Raw genomic sequence first — 24,711 nt, forward strand, 5'->3', positions numbered from 1 at the left:
GAGAGCACATGACACAACACCATAGACTGTAAAAAAAGATGGACGTAGTGTCCATGAAGTCACCCATAGGATTCTGAAGAGCCGTTTTGAAGCGCAAAGTAGGGTCAAGCTGGCCGTTGCCATCTTGTCAGCGTGTCATCGTTTGTCACTCCCGGATAATAGAAAATGGGCAAAGAGGCGGGACGTGGGTGGAGCTGAGGTGAACCGCTGACTAACAGACAGCAGATAAATGGCTATCCACCTGTCACTCAAAGTGCCCTTAATTACGCCTTAACCACAATTTGTACCAGGCTGTAAACATGCGTTGTTCTGCTATAAAATTGGGCATTTTAACATGGGGCTCAATGAGATTCTGCTCCCTTCTGGAGCCTGTTCCTAGTGGCCAGTCGATGAATTGCAGTTTGAGTCACTTCCGTATTGGCTTCAAGAGAAACTGCTGGAGGTTGCTGCTTGCACAACACAAGCACATGCACAGAAGTGACAAAAACCCAACATGTGCTAAACAAGACAAGACAGACATGTGACAATAATAAAAGCACCTAAAACAAGTTTCGGTAACAGTTTATTTAACAGTGTCATTGTTACATATGTTAGGCTACTATAAATTATGCATAATTACATGCAACTAACCCTAGACCAAACCAAACCCTAATCATAACCCTACAGTAAGTACATACTCAGTACTTGTGTAATTACAGTGTAAAAAAGACACCTTAAAATAAAGTGTAATCTGTATTTATTCAGTGCTGCTATAGGTGTACAGCTTAGATGTTCACAGAGCTTAGTCAGTGGTCTGCTATACTCTCTTAAACCCTTCATTGAAAGCTTAGCAAAAACACATTTAATGAATTACACAACAGACTCTTCATCTGCCTCTTCAATGAAAATAACAGTGACCTCCCTCCCTGTATGTCTGCATTACATGTTCTTTTGGTGGTTTATTCACTCAGATTTATGGTTGTAATTATATAATTTGTTTTATAATGAAAATGTTTCATAATAATGATAATGTAAAACAGACAGGCCGAGTGTTGTTATTTTCAAAACTGCACTCAAAATATAGCACAACGTGTGAGAAGCTTTCCCAAACGTACAGTTCGAGCACGAATTTGGTTATTTGAAAAATGCAGTTCAGATCATTGATGCCATATCATTATGTGCTTGGTGACAATGACATAATGTAGGTCAATTAAGTAATGACGTAGTGCAGTGTAAAGACCGCCAGGGGGCGCAGAGGAACACCACGGATGGCATCAAGTGAAACCGAGGGCTCCTATTAAAAAGATCGTTATATATATTTTAATAATGTTCGATGAGTGTTGTTTTTCATTCATATATATGTTAACACATATTTTTCCCGTCTCTTTCCTTAAACCGTCTAACTTTTGTTGTTTTCTATATAATTACGTATTGTATGTTGTAAATATGATAGCCTACTTCTAAGAAATATGAAATAAAACGGGCTAAAAGCGCCATCTTTACTGTTACAACACATTGGAGGAAATGGGAGTCCTGTGAGACAGATAGGGGGCGTGTGTGAAGGAGGTTGCACTGAGCGAGCTTATGGAATCACAGGGGCGGGAACTACACCGGCAAAAGAGATGACTGGACTGTGGCGTCATCGCTTCTAAACAATTCTATTGGCCGAGAGTCGTCAGAAGGCGGGGCTTGTGTGAGCGTCGCGGCGTCAGAGTTTGTTTTGAGCATGCGTTGAAATGCCACAGTGCCCCTGTGTGTACGTCCGTGTGTTGCTATATAACAGGACAAAAATCGTCCCGGTCGCCTCCTGCTTATCACATGTAAGCCAGTGTAGTCAGAAGACTCATTCCTGCCGACGGTGTTTGACCAGAGAAAGTCGCTGTTTCTGCATTGACCCTCAGTAGTGTTGAAGTAGGACACCTCAGTGTAGCTTCCAGGTTACCGCGACAGAACACAAGGGGAATTACAGAAGAGGAGGACAACGGGCTTTTTTCTTCCCTGAAAGGTGAGCAATAACGATTGAATGTATTTTGTGACACAAGTGGAATGCTATAAATGTAAATATGTATTCTCTGAATGTCAAATAGGCGTTGTAATAATAGAAAATGTCATAGTCGCACTCACATCCCATCAAAACCTCATTCCAGTGCCAGAGATGCGATACAACTATGCAGACTCTAGACTTATAACCGACTTGATTAACGTTACATATACAACAAAGACGACGCTGTTATATGAACATTTACATGTTGTCTTGTTCTGTGGTTTGTGTATATAAGACTTGATTTTGAGGTATGGATAACGTTCAGCTCTATCGATCTGTCTGGTGATGAGCTGGGCCATATAAATGTTGAGTCACTTGCTCTTTTAAAGGACCACGTGCTTTTAACCGGTCTGGTTTGAGATGTATTTTCCTCATCGTATAATAACTACAAGTGACAGCGAGTTAATCTCTCTGTTTTCCAAACTGCGCACTTGCTTAAACGCACATGGTTGATCACGTAATTAAGATTTAATAATGCTAGACGACATTAAAATGCCACGTTTAATTAAACCGAACGCAACAAAGTATTAAGTATATGGTTTCCCCTCCTCAAAAGCAGTGAGAAATGTATTATTTCATTTTCTGTCATGCGTCCAGTTCCAGTATGGTGATATGATAGTTTAAATATTAAACGTTCTTATCTTATTTGCTTAAATAAAGGGATACTTGGTTTGGTTATCTTTGAGATGTATGTCAAGGCTAGTAATAGTTTGATAGAAGAGGTGATTTACGGTAACGCATGTGAAGAAGAGCAGGTTCATGTGGTTCATTCCTAGCGGCATCATCTGTGACTCATGTGATGCAACCTGGATATACCGTAGTTTGTGCCTCATTAAATATCATGAATGGATTTGGTAATTGGTGCATCATTTCCATCAGTGATCTATGTTTCTGAGGAAATGAGAAGTAAGTGTAGATGTAGTCTAGTGGCTCCTAACTAAACATTTTTTTAGGTTGACTTTAACCTATCCCACTTGTGCCCTCAACTTTACTTTACTAGGTTTACTAGGTTATTGTTAAAGTGGTAGTTCACTCACAAATCAAAATAACCCCATGATTTACTTACCCTCAAGCCATCCTAGGTGTATATGACGAATACAATCAGAGTTATATTAAAATATGTCCTGGCTCGCATTATAATGGCAGTAAATGGCAGCCCAAAATTTGAAGACCAAAAAAAACACACGGCTCCGGGGTGTTAATAAAGGCCTTCTGAAGCAAATCGATGGGTTTTTGGGTATTTAACACGTTAGCTAGAAAATAGAAGCTATTTTTAATACAACTCCAATTGTATTCGTCTGAAAGAAGAATGTCATATACACCTAGAATGGCTTGAGGGAGAATAAATCATGGGGTAATTTTCATTTTAAAGTGAACTATCCCTTTAAGGTCTTGGAAAATATGGAAATATTAGGAAATTGTGATGACTTGTAACATTTATTAATGTCTATTCTGTGACTGTTGATATATTTAATGCATCTCTGCTGACTAAAAGTATTAATCATACTGACCCCCTTTCTGATAATACAATTGATTCTACTCTTTGGATCCTATCCTTGAAAAGTATATAAAAAGAAAGACCTCCAGGACTTCATAAACAGTTTAGATAAACCGATGTAGCTCAGAGAACCTCAGACTGCCAGGGTTCCTACGGGGTTTGGAAAAGTATGGAATTTGATTTGAGTTATTTCCAGGTCTGGAAAAGTATGGAAAAAATAAATCAAAGTATGGAAAAATATTTATGTTTCCAGACTATTGTGCCTATTTCATTTTCTAAATATAAAATTAAGAATTTCTAAATGTATATAATAAATATTTTTTTCAATGAATTAAAAACTTGTAGCCTAGCTATGGCAGTAAAGGTCAGACCTGTGTTCCTTCCTTTTCACAGTTCAACAGTGGTTAACACAGCACTTTGTAGTTTGAGAAACCAAGTTGGGTTTGAGGATAAAACGGAGTCGATGGTGGAGTTCTTAAAGGAATAGTACACCCAAAATGGAAATTTGTCATTTATTCACCCCCATGTCTTTCAAAACCATAAGACTTTATTATATTAACATTTTTAAAATTTTAAATCTGAGAGATTTCAGTTCCTTTATTAAAGGACTTGTTCACCCCAAAATGAAAATGTCCTAATCATTTACTCACCTCAATGCCATCCAAGATATCCATGCCTTACTTTCTTCAGTGAAAGATAAATTAGGTTTTTGAGCAACCAAGTTTGCCATTTTGGATGGCATTGGGGTGAGTAAATGATTAGGACATTTTCATTTTGAGGTGAACTAATCCTTTAAATATCTTCATGTGTCCAAGATTTCCAAGATTAACAAAAGTCTTATTAGTTTAGAATGACATGAGGGTAAGTAAATTATGATAGAAATTAAATTTTTGGGTAAATTAATAACCCTTTAAAAAAATTGTGACTGATTTAGCATTTTGATTGTTAAGGTCAAAAAAGGCAATATTTTAATATAGGATTTCTAAATATTAGATAGCCTACATAGAGGTTTTGACTCCGAGTGTAACATACTTGTCGGTGCCGATAGCATTGTGGGTAAGTGGTTCGCCATGTAGTGCTGTTGTGCTTCTGGAGACCCGAGTTCGAGTCCTGCCTCATGGACTTTTCCCAATCCCGCCCCCCTCTCTCTCCCACCTTACTTCCTGCCTAGCTACTTTCCTATCCTAATAAAAGGATACAAAACTACCTAACAAAAACGCCAATACTAAATCTTTAGAATGTAACACTTGTTAGCAGTTGAATTTGAAAACATTTTATCAGAACAAGTTAAATATGGTCGGAAAAATCTGTAGGAAGTCTGGAAATTCGAGTCTGGAAAAGTATGGAATTTTTAAATGAAAATTGTGTAGGAACCCTGGACTGCATTGTGGCAGCTGTATTTTGTTGCACAGGCTGTCTAGAAGACTGTTTTGAATGGAATGCTTTAAATAAATATGTTGTGCTTTGATTTTGATGTGCCTAAATATTGTACGGATAAGTTAAAGGCGATGGATCCTTATGGTTGTAGTGTTATAATTTTTTTTCTCTTAGTTTGAATCAGCGTTTGTCAGCAGAAGTAATTGCTCACTTGTCAATCCAAACATGCCCAGAAGTGGATTGTTTAAGAAATTGCCAGTCAACTGTATTGGTTTTGCAGACGGCTTAACTAAGTAAAGGGAGAACCGTGTAATTAAACGGTGATGCTGAGAGAGCATGTTAACACACCAGCAGGCTGAGGCCCACGGAACATTATGTAATGCACCACTGAAAAACAAGATGGTATTGAGGTCTTTCTTCCTCTTTTTGATTCTTTTGTTTTCTCAGTCATCTGATCACTCACAAATGGGATTTAGTTTCTTGAAGCGAAAAATATGCCATCACTCTCGCTCTCGCTATTTCAGTCGTTTTCTCACTAATTCTGCATTCTCTCTTCTCTTTTCCTGTCTCCGTTTTTCATGAGGAAACATTTAAGGTCACACACTTTAGTTTAAGGTCCATTTCTCACTATTAACTATGACTTTTGCTAAACTCCTAATTGCTGCTTATAAATATAGTCAATAAGGTAGTTGTTAAGTTTAGGTATTGGGTAGGATTAAGGGATGTGGAATATGGTCATGCATAATAAGGCATTAATATGTGCTTAATAAGTACTAATAAACAGCCAATATCCTAGTAATATGCATGCTAATAAGCAACTAGTTAATAATGAGAATTGGACCCTAAACTAAAGTGTTAGCACATTTACACTTTATTAAGCTCAGTTGTCAAATAGTTGTATCACCTTCTGTATCTGATGATTCAATACACTGAAGTGACTTTTAAGAACCCCCCCCCCCCATCAATGTTAAGGGATAGTTTACCCAAATATGAAAATTCTGTTATGTCGTTCCAAACCTGTATGAATCTTTCTTTTGTGTATAAAATATATTTTGAAGAATGTTGTTAACCATTGACTTCCACTGCACTGTATGATCAAACATTTTATGTTTCACAGAAGGAAGGAAGTCATGATGACTTGATGAAATGACTGAATTTTCATTATTGGTTATCATATTGTTACGAATACAACATGACCCTGCTTGTAAGACGACTCTTTTTCAAGATGTACCTTTTGGAAAAAAGCTTTTTGATAAAGAAAATGCTTTTATTTGAAAATATTTAAATGTTTGTATTGAAAGTATGGTAAATACTGGTAAAATGTACCAACGATCATCACATTTAAAAATAAACAGTTTTTGGCATACCATAAAAATAAACTGTAGCCCATCTGAATTATATAACAATTAGGCTAGCCATCTCCATCTAGCCTACCAAAATTTCATGAACAGTAGACGTGAAACTCTATCTGGGCAATCCGTCTTACATTTTAAAATCACGTACGGGTGGAGTTTGGTCCCGTCTGCGTCAGTGGATCTTGCAAACATGACAGTCATGCGCCTTTTAGACAGTAAGCTTTTCTTTGACCATTTGTGTTTTTAAGACTTTTTGCGCTCACGATCTTCTAACATTACACTCTGAAGCACCGTATTTCTTGCACACTCGTATTATGCATATTTTACACCACCTATTGTTGCAGAGTATTATTGACATATAATACGCTTCGCATCTTGACCGTATCACCACCATTATTTTTCTAATAATTCAACGGCCCATCGTCAATTATTCCTTATGTAAAAGTCTATACCCTGAATATAAGACGAACCCGTTCTTTCAGATGTATTTCTAAGAAAAAACATTCTTATATTCTGAACAATACGGTAATTATTTCGATTTATTTAAATAATGGAATTATGTAGTTGGATTCAACAACCTATGAATTGCACTTATTAGTCTCTGATTGAGATTGAGATTGATCCTTTCAATAAACCACCCCTATAGGACTTTCATAATTGAGATCCTGTTGGTTTGCCTTAATGTAAATTGTGAGGGTATCACACCTTGCATAAGGGAAAGGTGTCAACCTTTCTCTTGTCACAGTGGTTTCTTATGATAGAAGGCTCCAGTGACATAATTTCATTCATTGGGTAAGGCTTCACTGTTCACTCTTGCATTTATAATGTCTGAGTTTTTCAGGTCTTAGGTAATTTATCAGATTTGACATTTATTTGATTTTCACATCATAATAGGGATTTTGTGTAAATTAGCTTTTTGTTTCTTTTTTTAAAATTATATAACGATATGAGTCTGGGCTCCTAATAACTGCTAAATCACGGTTGAGACACAATGTATGTATATATCACACGGTTGATTTCACTGGTGTTACAGCATTTAATGATTGTGTGAAGGATTTTTATCAAGAAAAGCATTGTATCGTTAAATGTATTGATTTTTGTTTGAACAATATATTGAATATATATCGTCACTGCCATTATAATCCTTGTTTTTTTTTTAAATAAAGAAAATAATCAAATAATAATGATTATGTCCTCATGTGAAATACTTGCCATCAGCTTTTATGGAAGAAAATTGCACTGAATTCAAAACTTCAGCACTTCGTATGACAAACATTTCTTTGAGAATGACCCTCATGTTGACCCGCCATAATGTTGAAACGACAGCATTTAGGCAGAGGATGATTTAACTATTGCTATATTTAGAAATTAAATGTTTTAACAGTAGTTGATCTAATGTGTGGGGCCCTTTTCAGCAACTCTCATTCATTTTCATGTAATTGACCTTATAAAAATTAAACCAAAACCAGACAATCAGGGTCACATCATGTGCTTGACTGCATATTTTTTTAAATTTGGCTGATGGCGGCCTTGACTGTGCCTTTTTTTGTCACAGTGTGCAGACAGTGGTTTTTGTAAGTGTCTCTCTGTGTCATTGATCTATAACCTGTTTGATTTTGTCTATTCGTGTTTATCATTAGGTTAGGTAAAGATTTTACCTGTTCATTTTTAATTTAGATTTTTTTTTTATCTCCCCACATTGTTAAACTCATTTAGGTAAGACTTAAACGTAGGGTAAGGCCATTTTTGGAGCTGCTAGCAAAGGAAGCTAGCTTTGAAAGCATAAGATCCCACCCTCCCTTTAGGGTGTCTCCAAAGCCACGTCTCCTTCAAAACCCATGAATGCATACACCAGATTCTGCAAAGCGTCACGAGACAGCGTTAAACTACCTCAAGTCTCAAAGCACATAACATTACAAAAATAATGAACTTTTAAAACAAAAAGCACTGACACTGCTGCAGATTCATTTAGCCGCTGATAGTGTTGCTATTGAAACGCATAAATTCAAGTCACAAATCACTCCAAATGTAAGGTCACAGGTTTCCATATCTTCCAAATTACAGTAGTAATGGAGTGAACACAGCATAAAGGCTTGTTCACACCGGGGTGACCGTTTGGGTATGAACACAAAGATGACAAGGAAAAACGCTGGCGATAAGCTCGCTCCATAATCGTCCCGGTGTGCTCAAGGCTTAAAGGGCACCTATTATGCCCCTTTTTACAATATGTAATATGTCTCATAAAATGGAAGTCTCAGATGTCCCCAGAGTGTGTCTGTGAAGTTTCAGATAAAAATTACTAACCGATCATTTAATATACCATTTTAAAAATGCCAATTTTTGGGTTTGATAAAAATGAGCTGTTTTGTGTGCGTCTCCTTTAAATGCAAATTAGCTGCTGCTCCCCACCCCAGAGGGCGGAGCCTTCACAGCTCATGAAACCGCAAATGAAAACCGAAACATCATACATCTGTTTGGCTTTGATTATCATCCATATCGCGGACACTCTCACATGACATTGCAGTTCTTCTTCATGATCATGAAATATTGTCATCTGCATGCGTTTTAAAGCCACATCACTCTCAACCTTACAGTCTATGCTCTCAACTGGAGCACAGAGAGCTGGATGTTGGTGCGTCCATGAGTAGGCTTTTAAACTAGACAAGTTCTCTTTCATGTGTTATTGCGAATAAACTGTCAAATGCACACAAGGTTATGTCAGAAACACACAAAGTTCACATGAAAACAGTTGGTTGTGTCTGTGCATGTATGCAGCAAGTACAGAAATCCTGTGTGTATATTAGATCTGTGTACTAAAGTCAAAGCAGTGTAATATACAGTACCTACTGCTATATCTGCTGTTAATATGAATCAAACAACAAAAGATAAACAGAAAATCACTCACTTCTCTTGACTGAATTAAATTTAGTAGCTTTATTAAGAACACATTTCTTACTTGAATGCTGCTGTTAAATGCTCTGGCAAGGTGATACACATGGCGGACTTTGTACAGCTCTCTGAGGGCGGGGTCTTTACTAATACGGCAGTGTCCATCAACACTCGTGGGCCGGGCCTGTGAAATGTGACGTAACTTTACCAGGATTCTGCAAACGACTTTTTCTGAGACACTGCTTATGATTTATGGGGATTAAAATCATTATAGGGTGGTTGTGTACACACACTGCCAACACACATTTATGTTCAAATTTTGCACAATGGGTGCCCTTTAAGCTTGTTGATTTGGTTCAGGAGGAACATGTCTACTGCGGTCTCAAAATTCTGGCCAGTTGATAATACCTAGAATATCAAAATCAACTGCAGGCGGTCGACTCTTTTCCTATTTAGCACCTAAACTCTGGAACAGTCTTCCTAGAATTGTTCGGGAAGCAGACACACTCTGTCAGTTTAAATCTAGAGTAAAAACACATCTCTTTTCTATGGCATTCACATAGAACATTATCAATTTATTTTATTCAAATCAGTTAAATGATTGTTTTAGGCTGCATTAACTAGGTCAGCCGGAACCGGGAACACTTCCCATACCTGATGTACTCGTTACATCATAAAAAGAATGGCATCTACGCTAATGTTAGTCTCTCTGTTTATCCCAAAGTTTACTGCAGTCAGCCGGATCTGGGCCGTATCCAGATCAGATGGCGGACATGCACCTAGACGTGACCAACACATCCCTGAAATGTCTGCAGAGACCGTGTCTACTAGACTCCCCCATGTAATTGCCTCATCGACACGACATCCTCAATAAACCCGTCTCCGCCTTGATGACTCCGATCTTTCGAATATTCCGATCTAATATGACTTCTGACCTGTAATGTTGCCAGAATTATATTCATACACTGTTTGTTCGTTGACCAGAGGAGAACTAGCACCCCGACTGAGCCTGGTTTCTCCCAAGGTTTTTTTTCTCCATTATGTCACCTGATGGAGTTTTGGTTCCTTGCCACCATCGCCTTTGCCTTTGGCTTGCTCAGTTGGGGACACTAATTGAAATCAGCTGATCAGTAATATAGTTGAATATTTAAAGTCATAATTCAGAGATAAAATGTTGAAAATATGATTTTAAATGTCCTCATTATTAGATAAAAAGTCAAAAATATGATTTTAAAAGTCATAATAGTGAGATAAAAAGTCGAAAATACGACATGCTAAGTCATAATTATAAGATAAAATTTTGAAAATATGATTTAAAAAGCCCTCATTATAAAACAAAAAGTCAAAAATATGACATGGTCATTGTGAGATGAACAGTTGAAATTATGACTTAAAATCATGACTTAAAAATCTAAATTATGATTAAAAGTCCTAATGATGAGATAAAAAGCTGAAATTAGATTTTAAAAAGTCTAAATTATGACCAAAACCCACACTAAGACATTTAAGAGATGAAATCATGCTTATTTTTTTAAATGCCCTTTTAATTTTTTTATTCACACTTATAATAATAATAATTACATTTTTGTTTTCATTTTGTGCAATATATATATATTTTTACATGCGTTTTTACATTTTGAAACCAGTTTTTACAACAGAAATGAATCAATCAAAAACTTACTGTAGCTTTTCATCTAAAACAAAATTCATTTCCTATCATCACTGTAAAGCTGCTTTGAAGCAATCTGTGTTGTGAACAGCGCTATAGAAATAAAGGTGACTTGACTTGATGACGTGTGATGTCTGCGTGAGCAGGGTGCACAGAGGTATGGAAATGCATACATTGGCAGGCAGGTATAGGATATTGTACCAATGCATTTGGAAAGAATGCAATGATTGGATGAACATTTTCTGGTCCTACGCCTTCCACAGACAATGTGCATCTAAATAAATTTAGACCACTAAACTTAATGATTGCTATCAGGATGTGAAGAGACTTTTAACCAGCATAACAAAAAAAATGCTTTTGGAACAAATCGCCTACCCTGCTTTTTAAAGGGGTGGTACACATTATTTCGAAGGCTTGCTTGTGTTAGTGGGGTGCACTGTAACATGTGTTCATGCTTCGTTTTTTAAAAATGTCATTATGTTTCATATATTTTACCTTTATTCTACACTGTTCGGTCCCTCCTTGTAAAAAACGGTCTGTGGTTTCCGGGTTCTATGAAGCCGGTCCCTCAAAAATACGCAATGGGCTCAGATTGGTTAGCTGGCCCAGTGTGTTGTGTATTCGCTAACCGCCTAGTGCACGTTTGTCGGAAACGTCACGCCCCTTACCTTTACCGGTAGACTGTGCTTCGGGTAGTATTAGAAAAAATGGCTTCTATAAAACCCAAAATGAACACTAAACATTGGCTTTACTAGTAGCCAAATCAAACACAGAACCATGTTTAGCATGCCGGTAGATAAACAAGCATGTAGATAAACAATACATAAAAGCTCTAATCAAAGAATAATTTACACTAATTCCAAGTTCAAATTTAAAAAAAAGTTTGTAACATTAGGTGTTTGTCGGATAACGTTAAGTATGAATGAGCATTTAACAAACTGGTTTGCAGAACTATTACAGGAAAACACATCGACGAAAAATAAATCATACTTACAGGTTGTGGCCCGTAAACAGCTTCTGTTTTAAATCCATCTTTCAGGACAAGCCGTTGTGCGAATCCTGCATTGAACTCGCGAAGATTGTGGAAGCTTTCCTCCGTGAAATGTGCAGCGGGAGCAGTGCGCACGCGTTGTGCATTCACACACTGGCAGCGTTTGTCTCGCGCAGCTGAACCGCGGCTCGTGCATTGCAAATACAGACGAATATTTTCCATTATGTCACATTTTCCGGTCTTCTCCTCCGACCCCTGTCTGTCTCGTGCTTTGATTTATGATGGGCAGCATATATCTGCTGCAAATGCGACCTGTTACCCTCTGTCTCATACACACATGCATATAACATGTTGTATGTTAAACGCACTGCAACACACCCCCGTCCCTAGGAAGGCTGAACAAAGTGGACCTGCAATCCGGATGAAAATAACAGCGTTTCGTCGGCATTGCAGCAACAACACTCCAGCCTAGGCTACTAACTATACCACAACAACGCTTCCCCGCAGCGATACAAAATGGCCTCGCCCCCCCCTTATTTAATATTCTCGGAGGAGGGGTTTATGTAAATATTGGGACTGGTGATGTCAGAGACCCTGGAGGAATGTCTGTAGTCGCCTACTGGCCATTTTGCTGTAGTCCTTAGAAATGTATTTCTTTAAAAGCAAATATCTCCCTTTGCTTTAAACTTTGAACGTTGTAACTTTGCAGATGTTGTTTATGCTCAAACAGCAACATTACACGCTAGCTAAAGTTAGTAAAGTGAAACCGTGTTTTACCACCCCTTTAAAGCACTGCATTTTCACCTGTTATTCCTGAACATCATCACTTGCGATCTTGTAGTTGATGCACTCCTCTATAAATTCCCCTTGCTGTGCTGCAGTAAATGTTGTCATGCTATCTGGTGCAGACTAGATTCAAGCCCTCCCTGTTCTGCTGACAAAAGCCCTTTAGATACCCCCTTTGATTTAAATGCCCCCTTCCTTCCTGTGGGGTCCCTTTGTGTTTAATTCGTTTGCATCCAAGATACCCTATGTGGATATATTAATTTCTAACGGAATTTGTCATCCTTTGGTATTCACTGTACTAAAACTCAATAGTTTGCCCCTGCAGAGGTGCGCTGTGATGTTTAAATCTCCCCTCACAGTGGGGCAGGGCAGCGGTCCAGTGATGTCAGGCTCCTACAGTGCTGCGGTATTGTCACTGAACTTGATTCACCACTGAGAGGGCTAATTAAACTGCATATTTGTGTGAGTTAACTGGTATGGAGGTATGTGTTGTCATGGGTGTGGAAAGGTCTCTTTTCTTGGAATGATGACTCGGGGCAGGGGTTTTCAAACTTTTTAAAGGGTTAGTTCACCCTAAAATGAACATTCTGTCATTATTTACTCACCCTCATGATGTTCCAAACCCATAAGACCTTCGTTCATCTTCGGAACGCAAAGATATTTTAATGATTTACGATATTTTTGATGAAATCCGAGACCCTTGAGTATACAGCTATTTAATTAACACTTCCAAGGCCCAGAAAGGTAGGAAAAACTTCTTCTGCCACTTCTTTGTTAAAATCGTCCATGTGACTCCAGTGGTTCAACCTTAATTTTATGAAGCAACGAGAATACTTATGCGCAAAAAAACAAACAAAATAACAACTTTATTCAACAATTTCTTCTAGCCTGTGTTGGACTCTTACGCTGTTGACGTTGTGTTAAAAACAAAAACAAAAAGTATTCTCATTGCTTAATAAAATTAAGATTGAACCACTGGAGTCACATGGACGGTTTTAAAGGGTTAGTTCACCCAAAAATGAAAAAAATAATGTAATTTATTATTCACCCTCATGCCGTTCCACACCTGTAAGACCTCCGTTCATCTCCGGAACACAAATTAAGATATTTTTGTTGAAATCCGATGGCTCAGTGAGGCCTGCATAGCCAGCAATGACATTTCCTCTCTCAAGATCCGTTAATGTGCTAAAAACATCAGTTCATGTGAGTACATTGGTTCAATATTAATATTATAAAGCGACAAGAATATTTTTGGTGCGCCAAAAAAACGAAATAACGACCTATATAGTGATGGCCGATTTCAAAACACTGCTTCTTGAAGCTTTGGGGCATTATGAATCAGCGTGTTGAATCATGATTTGGATCGCGTTTGAAACCCAGTCTATGGTCAAACCATGGGTCAAACCGCCAAACTGCTGAAATCATTTGACTTTGGCGCTCCGAACCGCTGATTCGATAAGCTTCATTCAATGCTCATAAACTTGTTAGTCAGCTAGAAAAATAGCTATAGAAAAAAGCATTTTGCTAAATTTATGCGGTGCATATCACTATATCATGTGCACTAATCCTTATATTTTTACTTAACCTGTTGTCTGCATGAGAAGGAATGGAAGGAGCTAAAAATGAAATGAAACACCGCCCATATAATTGCATGTGAAGAGCTGCCTTTCACCAAATAACTCTTTATCTGCTTTTCACCAAACTATACTCATTGGCCAAGTGATGCTGACATTATTATGGTCTGTGACACTGGTTCACTGGTTTATTTCAGTTAGTTGATCAAGTCATTTACACACAATGCCCGATAGGACACTCAAAACTCACACATACATGTTTTACCATCAGGAGAAAATTCACCAAAGTGTTTATCTTAGAGTCAGAGTCCAATGTCCATTAAACATTTTGCTGGACTGTAATACTTCTACTCCTTTGAGAAACAGGTCTTATTCTGTTGATACTTTTGAAAAGGTTTTTAACCAAGTAAATCCAAATGTATAAGGTTTTTAGAAAAAAAAATACAGCCAAAGAAGCTGGAATGGCGTTAAAAAAAGAGAAAAATTCAGTTTGTTGCCAAGGCAATGTTTTTAATCCTCTTAAATTCAGCTAATATTTATCATTTATTTTATTTTTATTTAAAGAGAAGGGTTTTTATTCATTCATTTATTTTAGTTAATAGTAACAACACTGAAAATAGTAAATGTGTTTTCATAATCACATTTACCGGTAAATAGTTAAAAAAAAATAAGTTTCACTTAAGAGCATCATGCAGAAGTACACTAAAGCTAAAACCAATTATTTTAATGTTTTATTGAGAATATTTAATTATATTAAGTAAAGGTACTATTATAATTTTTTTAACGCAAAGTATTTTTCTTTGCCCAATATTAGAATTATATTTTTTCAGTTGAAGATTTTTTCACATTAAATATTAAAAACCATATATAATATTAATTTAATTTACAGTTAATATCGAAGCAAAAAATTGTGCCTGACAACCAGTGAGCAAGTGGAGGACTTGACAAAGCTCCTTCAAAAGTGGCGATGTGTTTACGAACTATTTATATGTGCCTTGCATGTCTCATTTCTTACTGTTAAAATACTTTTACTTTTTTTCATCTGTGGACCCCTTAGCACCCTCTTGTGGACAGCTGGGTGGTTCTTAGACCCTAATTTTAAAACCCTTGACACGGGGAAGGGCGAGTCACATTATCGTGCATGATCTTGGCAAAGCTTATAATGAGGAAGTTTGTGAGAGTATAAATGCTGAGTTTGGGGTTGTATAAAGAATGCGTGTGGAATCAGAATATCAGATGATGAGTTTTAGTCACGAGTTCCTCTAAAGCTATTGACAGAGAACTATTGAGTTCAATTAAGTCTCTTTGGACTTTTCATTTCAGACTACCGTGGTTTCAGTTCCATGAACTTTGGTCGGTTGACATTTGGTTATGGGAAAAAAAATTCATACACATTACTGATCAAAATTTCGGTGTCAATAAAATTGTTATAGAAGATTTCGTATTTCAAATAAATGCTGTTCTTTTGAACTTTCCATTCAACAAAAAACCCTGAAAAAATGTATCACTGTTTTCACACAAAAGATAAGCACTGTTGAATGGTTTTCAACATTGATAATAAATGTTTCTTGAGCAGCAAATTAGCTTGATTTTTGAATGATCAAGTGACACCGAAGACTGCAGTATGATTGCTGAATAGTTTATGGTTTATTGATAGCTAAATGTCTTGTTCTACAAAAATGTCATGTTAACATCGTTTTGTTTAGCTTTGGGACTGGCCTTGACGCATGTTAATTCCCTTGAGAAAAAAGTGAACATTTCAACGGTCACATTATGCTAAGCATGTATGCGATGAACTGTCATATTCTGACAATCTCTATCGGTGGCCTTCACCATTGAACGTCTGACTAGTTTGAATGAGCTCAGTGTGTGTTTTGTCTACAAACGTGCTGCTGAAGAGGCTGGTTTTGTAGGTTTAACAGTTTCAACTTCAGTAAGCTGTAATTATGAGGAAATAGGATCATCATTAAGGCTGACCAAAATGAAATGTGCTTCAAACGTTAGTCACCAGTGTGGCAACAGACATTGTTGTGGGAGTATTACAAAACATTAAATGACTGGACTTTTCATTCAACAGTAAAAGTGTGTAGAAAATAGTGCTGACTTTTAAAGCACCTCAAGTTTATTCTCTTCCTCTGGTGTCATAAAGCTGTTATGAGTTTGTTGGATTAGTCTTGCTCCAGTAATAATTGTTTCCCAGCGAGATGGTGATCTCCAGGTTTAAGGTTTCTATTTTGAAGTCCAACACCTCACCTCAGTTAGCCAAATATTTGTGTGGCTCCAAATTTTTCCACCTCAGGCTCTTTAGATTTGTGTGGAAGCTTCGCCCTTTGTTTGTGACGTTGGATTTGTTGTTTGCCTGCCGTATAAAAAAATGGATATGGTTTCATTTTAAATCAGGACTTCAGGCTTGTTCACAGTCACATCAATAACTATAATGGTAGCAATGATTTAGTTTTAAAAATCGTTCTAAATGTAAAAGATGGCAGAGTCCACACCACAACTGCAACAATGGCACAGAGGAGCGATATCGCTTTAATCACGATTAATCAGAATTCATCCTGCTTTAAAGAGCTTGACCATTTAAGCAACAGGCAACTTGTGATGACCTATGACAGAATTCACTTATAATAATAAGAACATTATTGTGTGTTAGTGTGGACTCTAATATAGTTATCGTAGTTACAGTAATAGAGTTCGTTCTTGATATGAACGGGCCTTAAATCTGCTCAGACAAACCATGTGTGACTGCAGTATCTGTAGATGGATCCATCCTGCTGTGTTTTGGACCGTCCGCTGATGATCACATTACTTGGACACTATACCTGATGGGTCATGAGTCATGACTAACAGCAGTAATGCTGAATGTTAATATAAACCGACAGCTCACTCTGTTTGTCTACGTGCCTCACAGGCAGACACACACACACTTGTAGTCTTGTACACATGAGCCGCTTTCACACACTAAACCCGGTGAAATTACCAGATGGACTTTTCCAGGTAAATACACAAATGTGCTGTTCAGTGCTCTCTTTTTACCGGTAAAATACCATTCACAAATCAGTACCAAAATGCAGGCAAACTCTGTGATGTCCATCATGGGAAATTATATTTAAACGCTGAAGCCCAAAGTATCCTTTTTTTCATGCGTGCAGTGCACACTATGTGTACAGTCGAATGCGTAGCCTTTCAAAGTATACTCCATTTGATGGCGTGTGCAAAAGCAGACGGACGACACGTGCTCCTAGAAAGATTCATCTTTGTCCAGTGTCTGTGCTATTTCTCTCCAGAAGTTATGACCAATAATAAAGTCTTTGTATATTTTTTTAACTAAAGTTGCGGCTATCATTACCCCCTTACACAAGCTCTTGTTGATGCTGGCATCTGTTGATGTTGCGATCACCATTATTTTGTTGTTTCATCTTTTTAGTTTTCTACTGTGAAACAACGGCTGGGTCATTGTTGACACCTTGTGGAGCAGCTAATTAGTGCAAAACATGGCGTAACGAGTGAAGGAGATGCGCTGAATGAAAATGTACATTCACTCTCTGACAGCAGAGGGCGCTGGAACTGCAGAAATGCAGCCATTTCCCCGGTAACCCTCGTAAACAAAACAGACTCGCTCTGCCATTCAGTTTTCTGTATTCGCTACGGTGCTCATCAAATAACCAAATACTTAATACTTAAAGCTGCAGTCCGTAAGTTTTGCGCTCTAGCGGTTAACTAACAGAACTGCATGCGTCTAGCGGAAGAACATTGCAGCCGGAGATACTTCTTTCTGTTTATGTCTATGGCGAGTCACGCAGGGACTGTGCTCCTCCGCAGCGCTTCCTACCAGTCTGCCCTGAAATAGTCCCAATATAAAGACTTATCATAAGTGTACCATAATGATTCAGGGTAAGACAAAAACACGGTTTGGAAAATGGATTCATGTTGTACATTCTCATTATATAATTTTTGTAAATCTTGAACACAAAAAAAGTTACAGACAGCAGCTTTAAAGACTTAAGGCTATTCATTTTCAAACCTAAACATTTTTATATTTTATATTTACAATTAAAAATACTTCTAAAACATTTATTAATCTTAGTTAAATGTAAATTTCAGCATTTAATAACACATTATTAAAATCAAAAGTTGTAACTATTATTTAAAGGACTTTAGCTAACACTAACTAACAGTTGCTTTTTTAACCAACGTTATCAAAGAATAATAACTTTTTGTTAATGTTGATGCATTAACTAGTGAGTCCTTATTGTAAAGTGTTACCTATTGTTCTTTATAATTCTTTTGCACTTTAATCTGTTTTAAATATTTGTTCACTTTATACATTTTTGTGTATTGCTTTCATTGTGTTTAAATGTTTGGTTCTTTTTGTTTTAAGAAAGTTATTAAAACGGTTATAGTATGACAACCCTTTTTTTGCAACTTATTTCAATATCGTGATAATACTGTATACCGTGATAAAAGCTTCAGCAATTAATCGCAACATGAAAATGTTTTACGGTCACATGCCTAGACGTTCTTTTTTTCTCCAGATCTATTAATTTAATAAAATTAACCTGTCAAAAACTTTTGTCTGCCATATAATTTGGCGCGACCAATATTCAGCAAAGATCCCATTTAGATTTAGCAATGGGATCACGTTGGTGACGGCAAAAAATACTGAAAGCTGTGTTTGTTTGTTTGTACAAACTAAGGGAAGAGTCCAAATTTTTGTCTGTGGCAATCAACTGCATTCCAAAGATATTGTTGACGCTGGCAGAGTTTAACTCATTTGTTTAAGCTTTGTGAAGTATTAGGCACAGATTTGCTTATATATTAGCATGTTCAGAATATCAATATGTTTATTAAACGGCTTCAATTGAATGATGCTTTCAAATGGAATTATATAAAAATGGCTTGTGATTTGCATTTTGGCTGCTGATTAACGCCTGTCTCCTCTATCTTTCTTTTTGTCAACCTTCATTCCTTTTCCATGACCTTACCTCTTTTCTTCCACCTTCCTCTTTTCCGTCTTTCCTCTATCCTTCTCTTCTCCCAGTTTAACCCCTCCCACACAGATGCTTCCGGCCGACCTGATTGGTGGGAGTGATGTGTGAACTAGGTACTCATTTCTTTACTGTCCCCAGCTGCACTTGGATTTGCATTCGGACGCCTGCTTTCCAAATAAAATCAATAGACTTTCACAGATATCTAGTATCAACATTCTCAGTATCATTTTGCTTAGTAAACTGTAAATCAGATTTGGTTTTAAGACAGCAACTCTTTAATGCAATACCTAAAATGTTAGCACATGTAAGATTTATTATTATAAATGAAAGACTTTTCTGAGGGTATATATTTTTTTCATATATTGGACATAATCCATGTCATTGTTTTGATTTTATATTGCGAGAATTACATTTAGTGTAATTTTGTTTTTAATGAAAGCAACCTGACAACCAAGTGTTAATTTTGCCAAGCATTTAAAACATGTCTGACTGGTTGGTCAAATGAATGAGGAAATTATCCACAAAAAATGTAGCCTATATCTGATTCAAACACCCATGCGATCTTATTTCTAAATGACAATGATTAATTATGTCTTTTAAACCTTTGATCACTGCGAACATTCAAATCTGCGTTCTCGCTGCCACTGACCCAGAGAGCAGAGCGACTTCACAATAAGTCTCTTCAATCACACAGTATCGTTATTTCTGTGTAAGAATCATTCAGATTATCACAGGATAAAAGTAGTTTGTATATAAACACTGATGTCTATAGTAATGTAGAAATACTAATGTCAAAATAGAGTAAATCACCATTTGAAAGTAACGACGCATCAAATAAAGATTGCATCAATTACATCATTACACCAGTAGGTGGCGATAAGTGACTGATAAATTAAGTATTTGTCATTGAATCATTCATTCACGAGATTCACTCAAAAACGCTGATTCATCCAGTAATGGAAAAAGAAGTATTTATGAGTGAGTCATTGAATCATTAATTAATTCATTTTTTTTTTTCTCATTCAAATTAATTAAATGTTTTAAAATAGATGGCTGCAGTTAACATTTTGTCAAAACCTCAAGTAAATTACATGTTATTTTGTTCAGTTGTTTATTCAGAATTGTGGGAGAATCGTGATATGTTTGTTCTCAATTTTTCCAGAATCGTGCAGCTCTAATATATTTAGGAATATAACACTTTGTCCTAACCAAAACTATATGCATAATAGCTGATATAGTAAATATATAGTATAATAAAATATAGTAAATATTTAATAATCATAATGATATATTAAATACAGGCACAGATCAAGCATAACATTATGACATTATCTCTTCATCACGGCACCTGTTAGTGGGTGGGATATATTATGCAGCAAGTGAACATTTTGTCCTCAAAGTTGATGTGTTCGAAGCAGGAAAAATGGGCAAGCGTAAGGATTTGAGAAAGTTTGACAAGGGTCAAATTGTGATGGCTAGAGGACTGGGTCAGAGCATCTCCAAAACTGCAGCTCTTGCGGGGTGTTCCCGGTCTGCAGTGGTCAGTATCTATCAAAAGTGGTCCAAGGAAGGAACAGGTGTGAACCTGTGACAGGGTCATGGGCGGCTAAGGCTCATTGATGCACGTGGGGAGAGAAGGCTGGCCCGTGTGGTCCGATCAAACAGACTAGCTACTCTAGCTCAAATTGCTCAAGAAGTTAATGCTGGTTCTGATAGAAAGGTGCCAGAATACACAATGTTCTGGATCATCTATTTAGTGTTTGCTATTTATTCCTAGTCATGAAGCTTTCTTTAAAAGATGGTTGCCATAGTAACATTGCAAGACGGTTAAATTCAGTTAATTGCATCATTTTAAGTTAGTTCAACACAGAAGAAACTTGAAGCAGCCATTCATCTTATGATCCTCTGTAGAAAGCATTGTCTTTTAGTTTATGATTAATTTGTATTCAATTTATTAAATTTACTATTTATAAAGCTGTGTAGGGCAAAATTTTTGACATTTAAGAACGATATACAATTAATTTATATTAGTGTTATGTTGATAACTAAGCAGCTCCGTTATTTACATTTCCTTTCTGTAGTTTCACTCTGTTTCAACATATTCATTGTGGTGTAACGTAGAATAAAGCAGCATTCTCCCACAAGCCTACATGTTGGAAGGACTTTATCTATCTGTCTAACTCTGGGAAGAGAGACACCAATGATAGGGCAGAATATACTGTGCATCGCAGTTTGTTGCGCATGGTGATCCCATGCTGACCCGTCCACCGCATGGGGCACGTGGGCATCAGAACTGGACCACGGAGCAATGGAAGAAGGTGGCCTGGTCTGATGAATAACATTTTCTTTTACATCACGTGTCGTGGATGGCCGGGTGCATGTGCGTCGCTTACCTGGGGAACACATGGCACCAGGATGCACTTTGGGAAGAAAGCAAGCCGGCAAAGGCAGTGTGATGCTTTGGGCAATGTTCTGCTGGGAAACCTTGGGTCCTGCCATCCATGTGGATGTTACTTTGACACGTACCACCTACCTAAGCATTGTTGCTGACCATGTACACCCTTTCATGGAAACTGTATTCCCTGGAGGCTGTGGCCTCTCAGCAATATATAATGCACCCTGCCAAAAAGCAAAAATGGTTCAGGAATGGTTTGAGGAGCAAGCAACGAGTTTGAGGTGTTGACTTCAAATTCCCCAGATCTCAATTCAATCGAGCATTTGTGGGATGTGCTGAACAAACATGTCCGATCCATGGACGCCCCATCTCACAACTTACAGGACATAAAGGATCTGCTGCTAACATCTTGGTGCCAAATATCACAGCACACCTTCAGGGGTCTAGTGGAGTCCATGCCTCGACGGGTCAGGGCTGTTTTGGCAGCAAAAGGGGGACAACACAATATTAGCCCATAATGTTATACCTGATTGGAGTATATAATATAATATTTTATGTTGTTTATATATTTCATGTTTAGGATACAGTTAAGAGGAGCTGGATTTTAGACCAATGAGATTTGAGCTTGACCACCCAACAAGAAATGGAAACCAAGCGATTTGACAAAATATCTATTATTATTAATAATAATATCTATTAAATTTAATGTAAATATCTAATACATATTTCTAATATATATTCATTATAACATATATAAACTACATAACATAATTCAATAAATTATGAACTTATTTTAATATTTCATGTTTATTGTTCCGTTATGCGAAGCTGGATTTTCGATCAGTGAGATGTCACAGTGGCTGTGGCCACACAGCAAGAAATGGAAACCAAGCGGTTGACAAAATATCTTGTCGTTTGTCAAGACCATTCCTAGTTTGGATACGTGTAAGAGTCTGGTACTTGCATGTGTACTGCTGAGGGGGGTTTGTGGACCCAGATGGCTTCTAGATACCGAGCAGATGTGATTGTCCTGGAGTTCAAGGCTGCTGAGGGATCATGGGCTGTAGGGGGAGGGATGAGCTGACATGTCTAATCACTGTCATTAATAGGGAAGTGTGCTGGCCCAAGGCCACAAGTAAAGTAAACAGAACTTGACTGTTACCAAAATCAACAACATCCGCTGATAAAGCGTTCTGACCTTCTCCAGTCACTTGCTTTCTTTCATTCGCTTCCATTTTCCATCACACCCGTCCTACTTTCCCCATCCTTCCTCTGTCCTCCAAAGTCTTTTTTTCATTTGCATAGCATTTTCTACTTCTCTTTTTTAGAGGTTTGATCACATTATTCTTGAACAAATGGTTGTTTGAGTCCAAAACCACAGTAAGTGTGAATATGTGATTCTGTGAATTTGAGTGTATATAAACCATTCATTCATTTGATACATGTTCTCAGATTTCATTGCTTAAGATATTTGTCAGTTCATTCTGCCTTTGACTCTATTTTGATTGTTTTATATTGTTGAATGATTGCAGGAAGTCATCAGATGAATGCTTCAATTTCATTATTCTTTCATGAATAACATTGCTCTGTTGTTTCACCTCAGATGATCTGGCTGGCCAGTCAGTGGAGCATGAGTGTGTGCTGACGGGCAGAGCAACAGTGTTTCTACCCGAGCGTGAGAGTGAGCGGAGGAGAGGAACAGAGCCAGAGGAAGAGGAGGAGGACAAAGCAGAGGAGGAAAGGGGAGGAATGGGTGTTGGTAAAAACACTACCTCCAAATCCATGGAGTCCACCGCAGAGCCTGGCAAATATGAAGAGGAGAACAAACACAGTGCACACTTTTATCCCATCCCTGTGAGTGTGTGTGTGTGTGTGTGTGTGCTGATCATAGGGCCAAAAACAATGGCTTCAAGTCTGTCATTACAGTGACTCTACTGGACAGTGTGTGTGTGTCAACAGCTTGCGTGCATGGTCATGTGTACTTTTTAAGCAGGTCCGTGTGGTATGCAAATTGCTACTTTAAGGGAGTGCCATTTAAAATCTGGCTTTTTTTCTATGTCAAGTGTCAATAAACTACCAGTAATGACAAACAACAGATTTACCATCATGGTAACATAACATTTCTTTTGAGGATGCACACGCAAGTTACTTGACAACAGAAGGGTTGTAAATACACTAACCATTGAAATGAATTTTGTTGACAATTAGTAACAAATTTGTTTCAATTAAATGCTCTTTTGAACAATCTATTCATCAAAGAATCCTGGAGAAAAAAGTTTTTAACATTAACAATAATAAGAAATGTTTCTTGAGCACCAAATCAGCATATTAGAATGATTTCTGAAGGATCATGTGACACTGAAGACCTGATTAATGATGCTGAAAATTCAGCTTTGACATCATAGGAATAAATTACTTTTTTTTTTAAATATTAAAATAAAAAGTTATTTAAAATTGTAATATTTCACAGTTTTTACTGTTTTCTTATCAAATAAATGCACCCTTAGTGAGTATAAGAGTTCTTCTAAAAATACAAATCTTAGCAACTTTTTGAACGATAGTGTAATACATTTCAAGTTGTTCCATAACGTAACATTAGTTAATGCACTAAGAACATGCATGAATTAACAGTGAAGAATAATCTGTTAATTAACATTAACCAAGATTAATTAAATTATTAAAAAAAAAAATTTTTTGTTTAATACCTAATGTAGGTATTGTAACACATCCGTATTGTAAAATATTTTGTAACATGTTGTACCCTCAACATGTGGGTCTAAACACAGTTTTTGTTATCTCATCACTGCAGGGAAGTTTCATTAACAAGCAAAACAAACCGAACAACTTGAAGTAACCAACTGCTGCTTCTTGATAGTGTTTTTGTTGCTAAACATGCATGTAAGAGGTTATCTTTTGAGTGTTGTCTTTTCTCATCTCCTTCCACAGAAGTGTCCCTTTATCAGTCGGTCCACTATGGTCTGTGCTCTGTAACTTTATCTGTTCACTCATGTCAAGTTTCCCTTAGTCATGCCCAACACGCCCTTAAAGACAATTACCTAGCAAACACTCTCTTATAACACACTTTTATTGCAATTTATTTCACAATGCGTGTTCTTACGTGTACTTGCCTTAAAAAGTGCTAGGTAATATAATGGCGCAT

At 37.1% G+C, this 24,711-nt stretch overlaps 1 protein-coding gene across 3 annotated transcripts in view; it reads left to right on the forward strand.

The window, feature by feature from the left end:
* The first annotated feature begins 1,683 nt into the window (after window positions 1-1,683).
* Window positions 1,684-24,711, forward strand: part of slc23a2 (solute carrier family 23 member 2) — a 56,975-nt gene continuing 33,947 nt past the window's right edge. The window contains exons 1-3 of one of the 3 annotated variants that reach the window (XM_079828033.1): window positions 1,706-1,984; window positions 19,207-19,269; window positions 23,155-23,405. In XM_079828033.1, coding sequence (XP_079684159.1) covers window positions 19,257-19,269; window positions 23,155-23,405 — 264 coding nt within the window. In that variant the 5' untranslated portion in view covers window positions 1,706-1,984; window positions 19,207-19,256. Of the gene's footprint in view, window positions 1,985-19,206; window positions 19,270-23,154; window positions 23,406-24,711 lie in introns of all 3 variants that reach the window. The other 2 variants (XR_013817380.1, XM_079828034.1) reach the window with 2 other exon arrangements.

This window comes from Gobio gobio, assembly GCF_949357685.1.
Source record: "Gobio gobio genome assembly, chromosome: 10".
Taxonomy (NCBI): domain Eukaryota; kingdom Metazoa; phylum Chordata; class Actinopteri; order Cypriniformes; family Gobionidae; genus Gobio; species Gobio gobio.